Raw genomic sequence first — 19,626 nt, 5'->3', positions numbered from 1 at the left:
AATGGCTATCTCAAGGAGTGAGAATGTCTCAGATGAAGCATCTTAAATGTGACTCAAACTGCAAACCAGGACTTCAGTATAGGACACAGCAGCCTTTCAGTATCTCATACCCACGAGGGAATTCTTCTGGTGGAGGCCGTCCACAGCTACTGATAAAGAGCATCCATGGGCCGTTCATCCACTCACTCCTTCAGACGCTTGCTGGGGACACACATCGGCTCAGGCCTGCCTAAGCGCTCTGTTTACAAGGACCCAAAGTCCTTGTCCTCAACAAATTATATTCAGTGGGAGAAAATAGACAATTAATCAATAAAGACATGCATGAAGTACTCCTGGGAAGTACCAGGGAAATAAAACAGCGTGAGGGGATGGAGGGAATGCAGCAGCTGTGTTAGATAAGGTGGGGCAGGCGGGGCTTGGCAGAGAGTTGGATTGAATCAGGGATGGGATAGGGGAGAGGGAGAGCAGGGCGAGGGAGGGCACGTTTGGACAGAGAGGCTGCAGATATCTGGGTAACGGCATTGCGGGCAAGAGCTCGCCTGGTGGTTCTGAGGAACAGCAAAGTGTGAGGAGCAGGAGGATACGAGCATGGAGGAAAAGGGCCCAAGATCAAGTTGTTTGAGGCCTTTGTAAAGCCTCTGGATTCTGTTATGACGTGATGGGAAGCTGCAGTAAGGTTTGGACAAAGGAGTGACACAAATCACTGTCGTTAGGGCAACAGTGGCGTTGCAGGGAGGGGTGGGCCCAGAGAGACCAGTTAGGAGAAAGGCACAGGCAAGAGAGTCTCCTGGCTTGGAGCAGGGCAGTAGAGGGGTTGAGGAGTGGTTGGATTGGAGACATTTTTCAAAGGTGAGCCTGCAGGGGTCAGCTGAGTGGGGTGGGTCATGCATGATAAGAGGCTGTAGGATGGCTCTAAGAGCTTTGGCTTGATGAGCAACTGGATGAATGGTTGTCTTTTATGTCATTTACTTAGAAGGGAACACTGTGGGAGACACAGGAGGGTTTTGTTGTTGTTGACTTGATTAGTTTTTTTTGTTTGTTTCTGGTGGGGAGAATGAAGAGTTGTCTTCGGGCGTGTGCAGTTTGAGGACCACATTAGACATTCAGGTGGATGTAGGCACTTGGGTGGAAGAGTCTGGCATTGAGGGGCAAGAGCATTTACTTTTGGAAGCGGCCTGCATCAAGATGGCGCTCAGAGCCAGGAGGATGGACGGAATCATCCAGGAGGCAAGCAGATGGAGTAGGAGCACCCAGACAGCCTGGCTACTGCTGCATCTCTGTGTCCGAAACAAAGTAGGAGCCAGCAGGGAGACTGAGAGGGGGCAGTCAGGGATGCACTCAAGAAAGGGCTGATGGACAGTGTCAGCTGTCAGCGTGCAGGTAAGATGATCCAGAAGGGAGGAGAGTACTCATGACACAGTGGAGGGGGGACTACTGACTAGAGGTGCAGGTTCCTCCAGGGGCAGAGGGGTGGCGTCCAGTGCACAGAGGAGGACGGGCCTCTGGAAGCTGCCCAGATGCTTCCCCCAGGAACAAAAGGGACAAGTGGTGCGTTCACAGGCACAGGTGGGCATTTCCTTCTGACTGCTTCTGTTTCTCTCAGTGAAGTATGAGGCAAGGTCATTCATCACCTGAGACTGCAGAAGGGGCGGCGGATGTTTGTGGAGGGAGAAGGAAGATCTGAAACAGACCCCTTACAGACCAAGGGAGGGAATTCACATAGGACCTGGAGCGAGCTGCTGGGCAGCACCCAGGGCTTGCTTGGGCCAGTGATCAGAAGTATGAAATGGGACTGGTCAGCAGGTTGTGAGCACCTCTGTAGCACCTTCAGCTGCCGTGGGGCAGGGGTAGGGTAGGTGCAGCCAGAGTTTTCTAAATGCCCCCTTGGGACCTGTCAAGAGCCCTGATTTATAGCAACTGGGATCTCTTGAGGTGCTCTTGACATCTGTTACCAAGTTTTGGCTCACCTAAGTCAAGGGTAAAAATAATTACACTTGCGGTAGCATGAAGTACGTACGGCAGACTGTAGCTGGGATCAGGGAGGCCTGCTTAGTGAGGATGGGGGATGGGACCCAGCCAAGGCTGTAGGGGAAGTAGGCGGTGGGAGAAGGGGATGGGGATAGTCAGCAGGGCAGACACAGTGACAGGTACGTTAGGAATCAGGGAGAGGCATCGTTAACCGCACTGCTTAGCAGGAGGGAAGGCTAGTCAAAACTAGACAGCAGCAGTCCCACAGAATGGCTTCTTTACTTTCTTCAACAGTTCTGTGACCCACGAGCTGGGCTAGAGTCAGTAAAATGCGCACGAAGTGGGATGTAGGTACTGCTGGTTACTATAAAGTCAGACATACTGATTCTGGGACTGGGGCAGGAGATGTACAGGAGGAGCCTGGAGTATCTCGTGATGCCGGAACATAAGGATGTACTCAAAACACACACACACACACACATTCACAAACTCACAATGATGGTGGAATATCAAAGGAACACAGGAGCCAACTGAAAGAGTTCCCAACAGCCAAAGTTAGTTAGAACAATTTGAGCCACTAAATAAATAAGCAATTCAGGATTGTGCCCAAAGCATAAAATATCTATATGAGTCTACACGGATAAAAATAAATGAATGGATTTTAAACCAGGGGAAGAGAGACCAGTCTCCTGTGTGGAATACACCACCTCTTTGAGGGGAGATGGAGCGGAAGCCCCACCCGAGGGTGGACTTTGCTTAGAGGTGTCCTTCCCAACAGCCCAATGTGGAGAAGAGACAGAATGACTCAGAAGTGGGAAGACCTGACAGACACACCGCAGCCAGGTCAACATCACCAGTGATGAGTCATGTGGGTAGTGTCTCCCCTTGATCCCATGTGATGGAAACGGCACTTTGCCTCTGTGCTTTTCCTCCCCAAACCACTAACACCGCTCCCATGAGGAGAAACACACCAGACACATCCCAGCCGAGGAACATTCTACAGAAGTCAAGTATCCCTCAGAACTTGGACAGGTCATCAAGACGAGCCAAGTCTGTGAAACTGTCACAGCCAAGAGGAGCCTGAGGAGACATGAGGACTGAATGTAATGTGGTCTTCTGGGCAGGATTGTGGATTTGAAAAAAGAATATTAGGTAAAAGCTAAGGGCATCCAAATGAAATATGGACTCTGGTTAATAATGTATCAATGTTGGTTTATTAATTGTCCCAATGTACCATTCTAACGTAGTCTGTTAATAGTAGGGAAAACTGAAACCATTCTAAAAAATAAAATTTATTTCAAAAAATCAGGCATGGATGTTAGAAATTTTTATTTCCTCCTTCTGTTTTCTTAAATGTTAGGAAAGACATCCTTTTTTTTTTTTCAAGATTTTATGTATTAGCGCACACAAGTGAGAGAGAGAGAGAAGGTGCAGTGGGGAGGGGCAGAGGCAGAGGGAGAAGCAGACTCCCCACTGAGCAGAGAGCCCGAGGCGGGGCTCGATCCCAGGACCCCAAGATCATGACCTGAGCCGAAGGCAGACTCTTAACCAACTGAGCCACCCAGGTGCCCCAAGGCATCCTTAAAAGAGTTGCACGTTTGGAATAAACATCAGTATCTTTACAAAAGCATTTGTAGTTGTATATGTGTAGTGAGTAAAAAACCAGAGTAGCCAGGATCCCTCCCCATGTACTGGGTACCTGACCTGGGCCAGGCTCTGTCCTCAGCATGATGGGTGAAGCTCCCCATCCCCTGGCCTAGGTACGGAAGGGCTTTCTGTAATTTTTCTTCCCCCATTAAATAGGAAAATTGAAAACATAGAATACTTGGGACTGTGGGCATAAACCTTGCATATCTGAAAAACTAAAATGATTTTGGCAGCTTAATTATATTTGAACATTGAGACCTTGATATTATAGTGTTTTTAAAATCCCTGTGCTACTTGTTTCACTCGTGTGTGTTTCAGAATTAGGCAGAGGGTTGTGAATAATAAGGTGGTCAGAAAGAAGGTCAGGTATTGATTAACGTAGCTGACTTCATTAGGAAACCAAGGAAGCTCATGACATTTACATTTTGATATGTTTATGAAATAGATATTGCAGTTATAACAGTTACTTTTGTGGGGAAAAAATAGCAAGGCCTAATAAACCCCTAAAAATGGTGATCGATGACTATGTGTCTACTTTGGGAGCAGTGGGTATGCGTTGTCTGAAAATACTTCACACTCCCTTGGCGTGGTAGTGGAGGGTCAGATTTTGCCAAAGCCATCAATGTCCATTTTCTTAGATGAGTATTTTTCTTTTTTTCGTTATCAGCTTTATTGATGTATAATTGGCAAATAAAATTATAAGATATTTAAAGTGTGCATCGTGGTGATTTACCATATACATTGTGAAAGGCTTCTCCCCACCTAGATGTTAATTTAAAAATCCATCACATCATGTATTTATTTCTTGTTTTGGTGACAACATTTAAGTTCTCTTTTAGCAAATTTCAGTTATCCAATACACTGTTATCAACTGTAGTCACTGTGTTTTACAGGATATGTCAGACCTTATTCATCTTACAGTTAAAAAGCTTTCATCCTTTTTTCCAACCTCTCTCCATTTCTACCGCTTTCCCATCCACTGGCAACCACTTCCCTGCTCTGCCTCTATGAGTCTGCTTTTTTTGGGGGGGTATTTTTCCATTGCTCTCCTTTGTCTCATGACCCCGTTACTGTGATGTCTTCCAGGTCAGTGCAAGGCGGTGTTTGTTGGATCCAAGTCCAGTGCAGGTGTTTGGAATTCCATGTGTTTTACAATTAATACTGTATAATGAAATTGGCTTATTACATTGACCGTGAGTCTCCAAAATGATGGTACTCAGGCCTTAACGTTCATAACCTGCTTCTCAGCGTGATGAATGTCTAAGAGGCTCATGCAGAAACCGAGAACAGTTAGCAAAGGTTAGCAAAATGGATACTCTCGGGGCCTGAGTGGTAAATTATGTCTAAAAATAGTGTAAAAAATAGCACTTCCCAGATTCTACTAAAGCAACAGAACGCCCAATTCTATTTCTTCTGGAAAATTTCCGAGGCACTAATGAGTCGTATTGACTTTTAGTCTGGTCTTTGGAATTCTGGTTGTATCCAGGCATTTCACATAGTAAAATTAGCTGCTTGGTGATGAACTCCTGCCAACTCACATTTTAAGGTATTTTTCTTAATATGGTTCAATTTGGGAAGTGTCTGATCCTGGTAGTAAGGATAAATTAATAGTGTTCACTTAGGGGCGCCTGGGTGGCTCAGTCGTTAAGCATCTGCCTTCGGCTCAGGTCATGATCCCAGGGTCCTGGGATCGAGCCCCACATCGGGCTCCCTGCTCCGCGGGAAGCCTGCTTCTCCCTCTCCCTCTGCTGTTCCCCCTGCTGTGCGCTCTCTCTCTCTCTGTCATAAATAAATAAAATCTTTAAAAAAAAAAAATTAATACTGTTCACTTAAAAAGAAAAAAAAAAGGATGGGGAGGGGGTACAGCAGAAAACCCGAGATGAATTATAAAGTATAAAACTTTCCTTTTCTGGAGAATTGCCATCCAATAACAAATCCTCTTCAGGATCCAGTAAAAGAAGGTTCACTTAAGAAATTATGTGTACCTCACACCCTCTAGGATGGCTTCTGTCAACAAAACAAAATAACACATCGGTGAGGATGTGGAGAAATTGGGACCTTTGTGCACTGCTGGTGGGGATGGAAAATGGTGCTGGCTTTATGGAAAAGAGGATGGAGGCCCCTCAAAAAAACTAAAATAGAATTACCATATGATCCAGTCCACTTTGGGGTACATACCCCAAAGAATTAATTAATTAATTTCTTGGAGAAATATTTGCCCATTCACGTTCACAGCAGTGTGATTCATAATAATCAAGAGGTGGAAGTGGTTGATACATACAATGGAATATTTTTCAGACTTAAAAAGGAAGGAAATTCTGACACTTGCTACAACGTAGATGAACCTTGAGGACTTTATGCTGAGTGAAATAAGCCAGGCACAAAAGGGACAAACATTGTATGATTCTACTTACACGAGTAGTCATATCCATAGAGACAGAAAGTAGAATGGTGGTTGCTTGGGGCGGGTGGGGAAACTAGTGTATAATGGGTGTCTGGTTTCAATTTTAGAAGACGAGAAAGTTCTGGAGATGGAGGTTGTGCAACAGTGTAAATGTACTTAATGCCACTGAGCTGTACCCTTAAAATTAGTTAAAATGGTAAATTTTATGTTAAGTGTATTTTACCACAATTTTTAAAAAGAAGTCATGTGGCAGATTGTGTGCTTGAGCTTCTGCTAATACTTACTGTAATCAGTCTTTAAAAAGTGGTCAGTGCTGCTCTGGGTCATGAGGACAAGCCCTGTGGGCAGGGAGAAATGCTGGTGTGCCGCAGAGCCTACAGCCCCAGGAATAGCAGCCCGGGAGCAGGAGCCCTGGGGCCTGCAGTGGGAAGGGAGCTTGCTTGCAGAGCTCCGGGGGTGGGAAAGGGGCCAGGAGCACCAGGGGGGAGCAGCAGAAGAGGAGGAGAAGAAAAAGCCAGTGACCCCCTGTCTTGGGTATTGTTTCACTGGCTGGTGCTCTGGAATAAACCTCAACAAATACTTTAAATTTATGTTTTGAGGGGCGCCTGGGTGGCTCGGTTGGTTGGGTGTCTGCCTTTGGCTCAGGTCATGATCCCAGAGTCTCGGGATCAAGCCCCACGTCCAGCTCAGCGGGGAGTCTGCTTCTCCCTCTGCCCCTCCCCCTTCTCATGCGCTCGCTGTCTTTCTCTCTCTCAAATAAAATCTTTAAAAAAAAATTATGTTTTGGAAATAACTTGGCTACACGAACTTTCTATAAAATGTATTGTGATAAGTACTGTGGACACATGAAAATTCTCTCTAGGCTGAATGCAAGCTCTTATCATTCGTATTAGCCACCTTGGGAGCCAGGGTGTACCCAAGACCCATTGGGACCTCTTGGTAAAACTCCAAAATAGGATTGATGGCGCTATGGCATCTCAATTTTATGACACTACCCTAGAGCATTGGGTCTTACTGTTATTTTAAATTCTCTCACTCTTTTTAAATGACACTATCATAATCTAGGGTAATGTATTTTTGAATCCCTGTAAAGGCTACACTGAAGTCTAGCAAGTCTTGTGATTTGGCATCACATGATGTAGGGGGAGCAAGAATGTCTACCATGTATCCAGCATGGACCAGGTAGAGGGTACTTCCTGTGGATTGTGTCATTTCGTCCTCACAGAAGCCCCAACCCCGTCGACAAACACAGCCATGGAGGTCAGAGAAGTTAGGCAACTTCCTCCAACGTCACCTGCCTGGTTGGTGCTAAGACTGCATTTCAAACCCTGGCCTTCTCCAGCTGGAGAGGAATAATCACAAAGGAAACCTTTGCAAATTCAGAGACTTTACAGGCCACAGGCTCTATGATCCAGTAAAATTAGCAACAAATGATAAAAAAGACCTTATCCAAAATAACCCACCTGGCTCTTAGTGCATTGGAAGCCTCAGCCCTGTCCCGTTCCGCCATGCTTAGCAGGAGCAGCTGCAGGGAGGTGGCCATCTGCTCAGGGTGACAGTAGTACCAATGGACCTGCTCCTGCACCAGGGGAGGAACTGAGCTCTTCAACTTCGTGTTTGAGAACCGGGAAACTTCCCTTGCATCTGGTTTAGTCTGCCTTTACCCCTCCTCCAGTGGGATATTAAAAAGCCAACAGGGCCTTCCCGGATCGCACGTGGAAGACTGGGAGCTCCTGTCTCTTTCTCCCTTAGGATTTTCACTTACCAATTTATCAGAAAGAAATTGAAATTTGGTTCTTATGTATCAGTATCTACCTTGCCCTTGGCATTTCTTTCTTTAGCCATGCTGCAAAATTCTGCTGCCAGCAAACACTCCCAGGCCATGGAGGATAACGGATATAAAGCTTAGGCTTCAAATCCCCGCCCAGGCCCTTCACAGCCTTGTGGATTTGGATAGGATATTTAATTATGCCCTGGGATGATCATTCATTGAATATACCTGTAGATAACTTCTTTTTCAGAAGGTTGCTGTAAACATTTGATGAGCTAGTGCATACACAGCAGTGTCGTGCGGGGACAAGGTGGATGGTGTTGCTCACGTACGACCGTGCACCCCTCCACCACTCCGTTGGCAGCTTGTATTGGCACTTCTCCCCCTCTGTGGAATAAAGGTGCAGTGAGCCTCACGCTATTACTTATTTTCTCTTTTACATGTAGTGTATTTGTGTGCCTTAGGGAAGTAGAAGGACCTTGACTCTTGTCATGGCTTAATTAACTTACTGAGAATTGGAACAGCCACTGGATTCCATATTGTGTCCTACTTAAAATGGAAGTGTATTAGCTGTAATTAGTGATCCTGCTTGTAAAAAGCCACCAACTGGACTTTCTGTTCCCCCACAGGGTACCACAGGTTCCTGCCAACTCCTGTCAAATTAGTTGGCATCTGGCAAGTCTTTTATCTACAACACAACTTGAAACTTTAATAAGGAAGTTATAAGGTATCTCAGTTGCTTCTGGGACTCTTTCTTTGAGTAGATCTCCTTAATGCAAATGTACTATTTTTAAAGATAGACACCAAGGGACAAAGACATTGTAATTCAGGAGGGAAGACGTAGAAGGTGTTCCCTTTTTGGACCGGCCTTAGCATAATTACTCACTGCGTGGGTTTGCTGTTGGCTGCTGTGGCGAGTCTCGCCACACACTGGGTGGCTTAATGCAGCCTAGGCTTATCCTCTTCACGTTTCTGGAGGCCAGAAATCCAATCCCTGGGCTCACAGGGCTAAAATCAGGGTTTTGGCAGGGCTGTGTTCCTTCTGGAGGCTTTGAGGGAGAATCTGCTCCTTACCTTTTCCAGCGTCTAGAGCTGCCTTCTTACCTTGGCTCACAGTGCCTTCCTGTGTCTTCAAATGAAGCAGTGCAGCGTCTCCAACTTTCTGACTTCTGCCTCCTGCTGATAAGGACTTCAGTGATTGCCTTGGGCCCACCGAGGCCATCCAGAATAATCTGCCCTTCTCAAAATGAGCTGATGAGCACCCTTAATTACCCTCTGCTATGTAATCTAACACATTCGCAGGTTTGTAGATACTAGGTTCGCGATACCTTTGGGGGTGCTCTCATTCTTTCTTACCTCATCTAAAAGCCTGTATTTAAGTGAATTTCCATAATAATTGGTTGACTGCATTGAAGACATGAAATATTAAAAAGGAAAAAAAATCCTTTAGACCCATAGTGAACTAGATTATATTATTTGACTAATTCAGACTGTATGTTAAAAATCAAGGTAGGGAGGGCAATAATTTTTTTCACGTAGTCTTAATTTCTTTTCCTACATGATTACTCTCTACATTTGTTTGCCCATAGACATATATTTTGATAGGTCTATATTCCACGTGTGAACATACATATTTTTCTGAAATTCCAAGTTAATTTTCTAGGGGTAAAAAGCTACACCGTTTTGCTCTGTCTACTTATCTACCTATGTGTTTTGACTTAAGTTCAAGAAATTCTATTCTGTCCATGTAAGGTTTATATTGCAAAGTGGGATTGGCAGTCTTTTAAAGCTCTGTGGCTCTGGTCTTTTCTGCAGTGGGCTAAATTGGTTTGTTGGTAGAAGGGTAAATGAGGCAGATTGTGTGTGTGTGTGTATTTCTTTAATTTCTTTTTTTTAAGATTTATTTTTATTTAGAGAGAGAGAGTGTAGGGGGGAGGGGCAGCGGGAGAAGGAGAGAGAGAATCTCAAGCGCACTCTGTGCTGAGGGTCTGAGATCATGACCTGAGCCGAAACCAAGAGGCGGACACTCGGTTGCCTGAGCCATGTCCCAGGAGGCAGATGTATATTACCCTTGAATTATCAGTCTCTCCTATGCTTGAGCGTCCCATCACAGCAGACGGCTAAAGCCCAAACAGCCGCTGTCACACCGTGGGACCTCCCAGACAGTAAATAGGCAGACAGGCCATCTCAGGTGGCACTGGTCAGGAAGTAAAGCAGTAAACTGTCCACTAAATGACCTCGGGACAGGAGAGGCCCCAACAGTGATATTGCCTTAGATGGGGAGGTCAGGGGTCGTGTCTCTGTGGAGGTGCTCCTTGTGCCTCAGGCTTGACTCACAAGAGAGCAGACACCCGGGTCCGCCTTGGAAGAATGCTGCATAGGAAGTGCTCAGGGAATCCTGACTGACTGAAGGAAGGAGGCACTAGAACATAGCCCCACCTTACCTTTGTAAAGTATGCTGCAGTGTACAGAGGGTTTTAATTATGACTGTAATTCTCGTTCTTTTTTCTTTTTTTTTTTTTGCAGCATAACTGACATACAATGTTATGTTAGTTTCTGGGGTCCAACATAGTGATTCGACAATTCTGTACATGACTCAGTGCTCACCACGATAAGTGTAGTCACCATCTCTCACTATAAAACAGTATTAGAATATTATCGACTATATTCCTATGCTGTACTTATCCGTGACTTGTTTATTTTATAACTGAAAGTTTGTACCACTTAATCCCTTTGATCGATCGATTTTGTCCCTTCTCCTACTGGCTTCCCTTCTGGCAACCACCAGTTGTATTCAAGAATCTGTGTTTGTTTGTTTGTTTGTTTGTTTTGTTTTCTAGATTTTATAGATTCCACATACGCATGAAATCATATGGTTTTCTTTTTCCCTGCCTTATTTCACTTAGCATAATACCCTCTAGGCCCATCCATGTTGTCGCAGATGGCAAGATCTCATTCTTTTTTATGGCTGAGAAATATTCTATTGTATATAAATATATCTTCTGTACCCTGTGGCTCCTATTCTTTTTTTTTTAAAGATTTTATTTATTTATTTGACAGAGACACAGCGAGAGAGGGAACACAAGCAGGGGGAGTGGGAGAAGGGGAAGCAGGCTTCCTGCTGAGCAGGGAGCCTGATGCAGGGCTCGATCCCAGGACCCTGGGATCATGACCTGAGCCAAAGGCGGACACCCAACAACTTAGCCACCCAGGCGCCCCTCCTGTTCTTGAGTCTTTTCTGTGCTGGACAGTGTGCTTAGGGCTTTTTTCACAAGCTCCCAAGTGAGGTGCTCTTATTATCCCATGTTGTACGAAAGGCAGCTGGGCTAACATGGCAGAGCGGGACTCCAACCCATGTCTGTATGACACCAGACCTCACCCTCTTAAACACTACATTATCCTGCTTCTCCTGAGCATTAAGACTATTCTTGTGAGGCCGGGCAAGTACTGTTATTCCCATTTTACAGAATAAGCTGAACTCTTCGGTGGACCTAAACGTGGTTTAGCTAAGCTTAGAATCCCAGCCCCTTGACTCATGTCTTCTCTTTGTCATTAGGACCGAGTGGCTCAGGTTGGTCCCGGAGACCTCTCTGGAAACACCTATGATCATTTTGGGGTGTTGGAGGAACCCGGGCTGTTATGAGTAGTATGTAACCCCACCATAACCCAGCAAGATGCAGTTAACAGGATTGTTTTTAGAAAGAAAATAGGGTCCTAGAATAGGATCGATGTTATTTTAGCAATTAGGGAAAACTTTTGAGCCAATAAAGTTTTTATAGCTATTCTAGACCTTTTTTTTTTTTAATCTTCTCCCACCTAAATCTTGAAAAAGCAGCTTTGTTTGCTAGGTTCCTTGAGGATTTCTTTTATCCAATATGACATGAGGTTCTTGCTAAGCTCTATTCTAGAGTGGCCACAGGACATCTAAGATAGGATCTGTCTGTATAATATCAAATATGTGGCTCTTCTTTCTGTTGGTTAGACCTACATGATGACTTAATTAGCTGTAGTTAACAAAGGTAAAAATGAGATTCTTGAACTGCCTAAGCTGGAGTGATAAATGTGCATAATTCTTGGGATCTGACCTCTGTGATTCTTAGACTAAATCAGAATACTGTCTCACTTAATATTCAGCAGTTAGAGTGTACTTTTTCAGACTTTCTTCTGTTAAGGCTTTTTGCTATTAGAAAATTAAATCTAATTTTATTATGGAATAATCTTGATTCAGCTGCATCTCTTTCTATTCCAATATATCCTACATGCTGAGGCAACTGACTCTTCACTGAAACTAACATGGCCTCCTCTTGGGCCCCTGAGCCAAAGGGGTGGAATTTGAACTCTTGGCCAACCTGCAGTTCCCTCCAGACGGGCCTCCAGGTGCTTTTCCAACCTGTGTTGGCAAAGAAAAGAAAGATGAAACCTCTGCTGGATACAGGGTGATATGCGGGGTGGGGGAAGGGTACTGAACTTCACATTGAAATGGCTTAAAAAAAAAGAAACGAAAACAAAAACAAAACCAGAGGATATCCAAAGGAGCTCTCTTGCACTGTTGGTGGGAATGTAAGCCGGTGCAGCCACTGTGGAAAACAGTATGGATGTTCTTCAAAAAGTTAAAACTAGAACTACCATATGATTCAGCAATCACACTACTGGGTATTGAGCCAAAGAATACAGAAACACTAATACAGAGGGGTACATGCACCCCTAGGTTATTACATTATTTACAATAGCCAACTTTTGGCAGCAGCCCAAGTGTCCCCTCGACTGATGAATGGGTAAGGAAGATGTGGTATATACATACAAAGGAATATTACTCAGCCATAAAGAGTGAACTCTTGCCATTTGCAATAACATGGCTGGATCTAGAGGGTATAATGCTAAGTGAAATAAGTCAGTCAGAGAAAGACAAATACCAAATGATTTCACAAAACGAGCAAAGGGGAATAAAGAGAGAGAGGGGCAAACCAAGAAACAGACTCTTAACAGAGAACAAACTGATGGTTCCCAGAGGGGAGGTGGGTGGGAAGATGGGGGAGATAGGTGATGGGGATTAAGGAGTGCAGTTGTCATGAGCACTGGGTGTTGTATGGAAGTGTTGAATCACTGTATCATACACCTGAAACTAATATTACAGTGTCTGTTAACTGGAATTAAAAACTTAAAAAAAAAAAATCCAGAGATACATTTTCTGTTTACTTTTTATTTTAAATGACTTTCTGGAGTCATTTATTCTTAATTCTTTTGCTTAGTAATGTGTTCTACCCTCTGGTTCTTGCTCACACCTTTCTGGCCTGGAGAGCCCCCCTCTGCCTCCACTGCCGCCCCCCCCCCCCCAATCCTTCCCATCTTCTAAGACTGAAATCAGCCTCTTTTCCCTTTTCCCCACATCCCGGTTTCCTGCCATATACCTGGTTCAGCATCACCTCTTTCCATCGCCCCTGCTTTTACTCCCTTCTCGTCTTCTTTCCATTGGGACTGCTGTTGATTGGCTAACATTCAGAAACACTGGAGTAAGGTGTTTATTGATTGGTGGACTCTATTACCATTGGGGTGAGGCGGTTGTTGATTGGTGGACTCCGTTGGGGTGAGATGGTTGTTGATTGGCTAGCTCTTTGAAGCACTGGGTCAAAGCACCTATTGATTGGCTGACTTCCCTGGAGTGAGGCAGTTATTGATTGGCTGGCCTCGTGAAGTTTTTATATTGATGGGAAGTTGTCCTAAATCAATTAGAATAGGTTTGACACCCATTGCTATCATTTTCTAGGTGCGAGGGAACTTTTAATTTTCATCCTAGATTTCCTGGGTTGGAATAAGCCCATCAAAATGCAGATCACGCATTAGACCCTCACCCAGCCACCTACCCCAGAAGGGGGCACATGAGCACAGATTTGGGAGTCCACAGACCTGGGCTCAGATCCCGATTCTGTTATTCAGCACGTCACTTAATCTCTGTGATCCTCAGTCTCCTAAAAGATAACACCTCCCTGAAAGGTGGGTGTTCTGGAGATTAAACGAGTTGACCTGCGTCAGGTACCCATCACACACTCAAAATTCTCGTGATCATACACAGGTCTAACAACCAAGGAAAGCATCCTGCAGTGGCATTTTGTGACTCAGTTCCCTCTGACTTGGTTTTTCCCTTCTAAGGCCTGTCAGAAAGATGAACTGTAAAAACCTGATGCTCAGACCTCACTCCTCAAGATTCTGATCTAATTGGTCTGTGGTAGAGCCCAGACACCATATGTGTTTAAGCTCCAGTGATGTCAGTATACACTGAAGCATACCCTGCCTGGCTAGCTCCTTCCTTAACTGCTGTTCATGCAGTTAAATCACGCAGGAAAGTAATAAATTGCTCTGATTGGCCTTATGTGATGGGCTGGTCTTGTTAAAAACTCTCTTGGGGCGCCTGGGTGGCTCAGTTGTTAAGCGTCTGCCTTCGGCTCAGGTCATGATCCCAGGGTACTGGGATTGAGCCCCGCATCAGGCTCCCTGCTCAGCCAGGAGCCTGCTTCTCCCTCTCCCACTCCCCCTGCTTGTGTTCCCTCTCTCGCTGTCTCTCTCTCTTTCTGTGTCAAATAAATAAGAATTAAAAAAAAAAATAAAAATAAAATAAAAACTCTCTTGAAAACTGTGTAATTAAGAAACTAACCTGGTATTCAAATGAGATATTCTCTGAGCCCCAATCCTATTACTGATCTCATTATTATTAAAAAAAAAAGAAAGAAAGAAAAACTGCCTTTATGACTTCAAAAAGTTTAACCCTGACAGAAAGGTCAGGAGAGAGAGAGATACATAGTATGGACTGGAGATTTCCCAAAAGTATGTAACAAAATGGTCTACAGTTTGGAAATAAGCATTGTGTAAACTCTGTCCTCTTGGATGTCACATACATTATGCATAAGGATTATTAAATATTTCCTCCTTCCTGAAAGGTTTGTTATCTCTAAATTTGGAAGTTAATTCAAGAAACAGGAGAACATGTATTATTTATAAGTCTCTTTAGCATCTAGTAGAAAGTGTCATGTTATTTAAAAATGGTATTCGTGCTTCCGTGGAGTCAGTGCACACTGGTTCCCTCTATCATCCTAAAGTCATCCCTAGAAGGTAATGAGAAATTGTCTCTGTCAGAGGGGAGGAGGGTTTTAGTCAGGAGTCTTTCCATTATCCCTTCCTTCCAAGTTTTAAGGAAGCCTAGTCAGTTGAAGGACTGAATATTGAATTTTTCTGCTGGAAAAAATACTGGGCCATCTTGTACCCAGAAAGTAGGGAGCTGCTGACATAGTTGATAACTATATTCATTTTAGTCATTCAGTTATGCCTTTGCTATATATTACTTCCAGAACTGACTTAACTAGATGTATAATATACTATATTTATTTCTTGTTTTAATAAACTTTGTATTTTGGGATGATCTTATATATGGTTCACTCTTGGTGTTGCATATTTTACGGGTCTCGACAAATGTATAATGACGTATATCCACTATTAAAGTATCATACAGAGCAGTTTCACGGCTTTAAAAATCTTACGCTCCACCTGTTCGTCCCACCCTCCTCCATCACCCCTGGCAACCACTGATCTTCTTACTGTCTCCGTTGCTTTGCTTTTTCCAGAATGTCATAGAGTTGGCATTGTTAAAGAGAAAAATATCCATGACACTTTTTATTTTATTTATTTATTTATTTATTTATTTATTATTTTTTAAAGATTTTATTTATTTATTTATTTGACAGAGAGAGAGACACAGCAAGAGAGGGAACACAAGCAGGGGGAGTGGGAGAGGGAAAAGCAGGCTTCCCGCTAAGCAGGGAGCCCCAGCGGGACTCGACCCCAGGAACCTGGGATCATGACCTGAGCCGAAGGCAGATGCTTAACGACTGAGCCACCCAGGTGCACCACGACACTTTTTAAAGAGGGGTAAGGCAGACTTTACTGAGAGGCATTACTACAAGGGAGTTGCATTTGGGCTCAATTCTAAATACAAGAAGGAAAAATAGGAGTTCATTATCAGGGAGTAAGGTAGGCCATAGATGAATGGATGGTTACTGAGAGGAAACATCAGGGGTAAGGGAGGGATTCTGACTAAACTGACCTGACAGGATTCTTCCTGAAGGCAGGCCAGGCGATGAGGCGTCCCCTGGGTAAGAGTGGAGGATTCTGGCTCAACCAGCTTAGCAGGATTCATGGTAAAATTGGGACATGAAGAGATAGATGTTGAGGCTTAGTCTGGGAAGAGGATTCAGAGGAGCCTGACTAAAGTTTCATCAAGGAGAGGGTCTTCGTGAGAATGAGACAGTGGGTGGCGTTTACAGAGTTGCTTCTTTACTTAGCAATGCCTTTCATGGCTTGATAACTCATTTCTTTTTATCACTGAGTAATATTCCATTACCTGGATGTACCACAGTTTATTCATTCACCTCCTGAAGGAAATCTTGATCACTTCCAAATTTTGCCAATTATGAGTGAAGCTGCTATAAACACCCTTGTGCAGGTTTCAAGAGTAATTTTATTTTATTTTGTTAAAGATTTTATTTATTTATTTGAGAGAGAGAGAAAGAGAGCATGAGTGGGGGAAGGGCAAAGGCAGAGGGAGAAGCAGGCTCCCCACTGAGCAGAGAGCCCAATGTGGGGCTCAATCCAAGGACCCTGGGATCATGACTTGAGCCAAAGGCAGACGCTTAACCAACTGAGCCACCAAGGTGCCCCTCAAGAGTAATTTTACATGTATAGAAAAATTGCAAAGGTAGTACAGAGCATTCCCCATATACCTTTTCCTCTGTTTACCATTTAGTGTTAACCTCTCCCACAGCCATGGTACATTTGTCAAAACTAAGGGATGAACATTGGTATGTGTTACTGTTAACTAGATCTTACTCAGATTTCACCACTGTTTCCACTAATTTCCTTTTTCTGTTTCAGGAGCCCACCCAGGATACCACATTTATTTTAGTTTTAATTTATAAGGGCAGTTTGGGTGTGTGTGTACATTAAATGCGTTCATAAAATTCAGTATATCTTGAGACAGTGGATGTAAACATAGCAGCTACAAGGAGCTGCCATTACTTAATCAAGTGAACACATTTAATTATGACATTGTTACTTAGAATTTTTGGAAAGTTTGTTTTCGGTTTTGGCACAGCAGGCAGATTTCCCAGTATACAAAATGAGGATTTGTTTTATTAGGTTGCCGTTTCTAAACAAAATACTGAAGCTTGTTGAAAGAAGGTCATCTTAAGGTTATTTCAAGACCCAGGAGGAAACTGGTTGCCAAGTTTTAATAAAAGCTGTCAATGCGTAATTTTTCAAGTTGATACGCAGGATGAAGTGTTTGGTTGGTTCTCTAATGAGCATCTCCAAATGTTTTGCTGGCAGAAGGACTCCATGAAAGATGACAGAGGAAGTTATTGTGATAGCAAAGTGGGACTACACTGCCCAGCAGGACCAGGAGCTGGACATCAAGAAAAACGAGCGCCTATGGCTGCTGGACGACTCTAAGACATGGTGGCGGGTGAGGAACGCGGCCAACCGGACGGGCTACGTGCCCTCCAACTACGTGGAGAGGAAGAACAGCCTGAAGAAGGGCTCCCTTGTGAAGAACCTGAAGGACACGCTAGGTGAGTGTGCCCACTCGGTAGGACCCGGATTAGAGCTGAACTACTTCCTGTGAGGGAAGGCAAGGAAGCCTTGCATTTTTGAGGAGAGAGCGTTCATCTTTTTAGTTCATGTGTGTGTTTTTAAAAAGGTCTGTTTTAAAGTTGACATCTTTCTAGTTGTCTTTTTTTTAAATCTCTGAAAATGAAGCGATCACGGTGGAGAAGTACCATGTTTGTCTTTTCCTGGAGATATTAGAGTCTGGAGTCTTATGGAAGTTGACACTTCTGCGTGTTGGGGACCCCTGCATGTGTCTCTGTCTCCTGACATCAATATTCTGGAGGTTCCTGACGTGCAATTACCACCTCCAGAAATGTCAGCCGCTCTGCCCACGTCACCCCATCAGGTCTTTTCTTTTTTTTTTTTTTAATTTTTTTTTTTTTAAGATTTTATTTATTTATTCATTAGAGACAGAGAGAGAGAGGCAGAGGGAGAAGCAGGCTCCCAAGGAGCAGGAAGCCCGATGCGGGACTCGATCCCAGGACCCTGAGATCATGACCTGAGCTGAAGGCAGACCTTAACCATCTGAGCCACCCAGGCGCCCACCCCATCAGGTCTTCTGTGTCTCCCACAGCCCTGTCCATGTGGCCTTCATGCATACAGTGGGAAGGCGCAAAGAGCACTTTGAACCGGGTGGATTTTTTTCCCCCTCTCCTAGACTTACGACGCCCATACCGCAGTCCTGGCCAATGTTAGCTCAGGTGGCAGTGGGCATGCACCAGTGTGGTGGCAGAGGCTGGCATCGGTCACTCGGGTGCGGAGTGTTGGGAGCTTAACCCAGCCGGTTCGTCATCTGGTTTTCTTCCCACGTGCCCTGTATCCCGACGTGACCCAGGCCACCTTGAATCACCTAAAGTTAATGGTGTCCGCTCTTGTCTTAGTGTGCACATCCGATGTACTTACAGTAGTGACTGCTTCAGATGACGTGGGGAAGTAACTGTGAGGGCCTCGCCAAAGAACGATGAGCCAAGCTGCCATTTGCAAAAGTTGGTGTTGCCTCCTTATGAGTCTAATGTGGGTCATACCTGAGACTGCTGGTTATCATTTAAGAGTTTGCTATGAAATAAGTCAAATTATCACCTGTGTTACATTTACTTGACTTTTCCCTTTCTATTTTTAGCAGGAGGATTTGTTTCATGTGCGGTGGGAAGGGAGCAAGTGGGAAAACTGGAAAGGAAATTATACACCGAATGTAGTGGGTGTTGCGAAGTAGTCATTTTAAATTACATGCAATCTTGAAGAATTTACTAAGTCTCTCTTCAGATCCACTTAAAGACTTCATTTATTGGGTAGTGTTTTTGTATTAGGGCTTAGGTTATTTCTGTGATGTGGAAAGAGAAATGAGACACAGGCCTGAGTATGAATCACACCAGTTATGACAGATTCTGAGGCTGATGTAGAAATTTCATTTTGCGTGAGCAGTCTGATTCTTTTTTCCACTAACCTGATACCCCTGTAATTTTTTTTTCCCAAGTCACTTTGAAAGAAACATTGTTGTCCTTTACCTATAACTCTTAATTAACTTTGGCAGAAATGCAGTTAGCATGAACAGATAAATACCTGAGCTTAATTTTATTTATTTTTTCCAATTTCAGCCTCTCGCCCACCAAAGTACCTTCTTTGGGACCTGCTGAACATCCTTGACTTGCTTTGTTTTCTTTCTTATCCATTTTTTAATATTGGGAAATTGAATGAAATGATTGGAAGGGAAATAAGACAAAGCAAGCACTCCGAACTATCTAGAAATGCCCTGGAATACCTTGTCATTTTTTTTTTTTTTCCTTTATTTGGTAGAAGGAGAAAAGACAAAGCCTCAAATGGAAACCATTAACCAGATGTCTCACTCCGTGTCTACTTTTTCTCGAGCTGTGATCTGCTTGGTGTGCTGGGGAACTGTGGGCCTCTCGTCACAGAGGAGCCTCACTGCACCAGCTGCTCCTGGTGCTGGGTGCTGGGGGTACTGTGGCTCTCAGCATAGAGGAACTTCATTCCACTAGCTCCTCCCGGTGCTGGGTGCTGGGTGCTGGGGGTACTGTGGCTCTCAGCATAGAGGAACCTCACTCCACCAGCCCCTCCCGGTGTTGGGTGCTGGGGATACTGTGGCTCTCAGCATAGAGGAACTTCATTCCACTAGCTCCTCCCGGTGCTGGGTGCTGGGTGCTGGGGGTACTGTGGCTCTCAGCAT

The 19,626-nt window shown here is 44.3% G+C and overlaps 1 protein-coding gene across 12 annotated transcripts in view; it reads left to right on the top strand.

The window, feature by feature from the left end:
- The window catches only part of NCK2 (NCK adaptor protein 2), a 145,365-nt gene that overhangs the window by 87,292 nt on the left and 38,447 nt on the right, over positions 1 to 19,626 (top strand). For 11 of the 12 annotated variants that reach the window (XM_081833322.1, XM_081833320.1, XM_081833319.1 and 8 more), the window contains one exon: positions 17,163 to 17,404. In XM_081833322.1, the coding sequence (XP_081689448.1) occupies positions 17,179 to 17,404 (226 nt within the window). In that variant the 5' untranslated portion in view covers positions 17,163 to 17,178. The remainder of the gene's footprint in view (positions 1 to 17,162; positions 17,405 to 19,626) is intronic. The other variant, XM_031019205.2, reaches the window with a different exon arrangement.

The sequence above is a fragment of the Leptonychotes weddellii genome, chromosome 10, assembly GCF_054177405.1.
Source record: "Leptonychotes weddellii isolate Sample4059 chromosome 10, ASM5417740v2, whole genome shotgun sequence".
NCBI classification, from domain to species: domain Eukaryota; kingdom Metazoa; phylum Chordata; class Mammalia; order Carnivora; family Phocidae; genus Leptonychotes; species Leptonychotes weddellii.
This window is presented reverse-complemented; position numbering and strand designations above follow the sequence as displayed.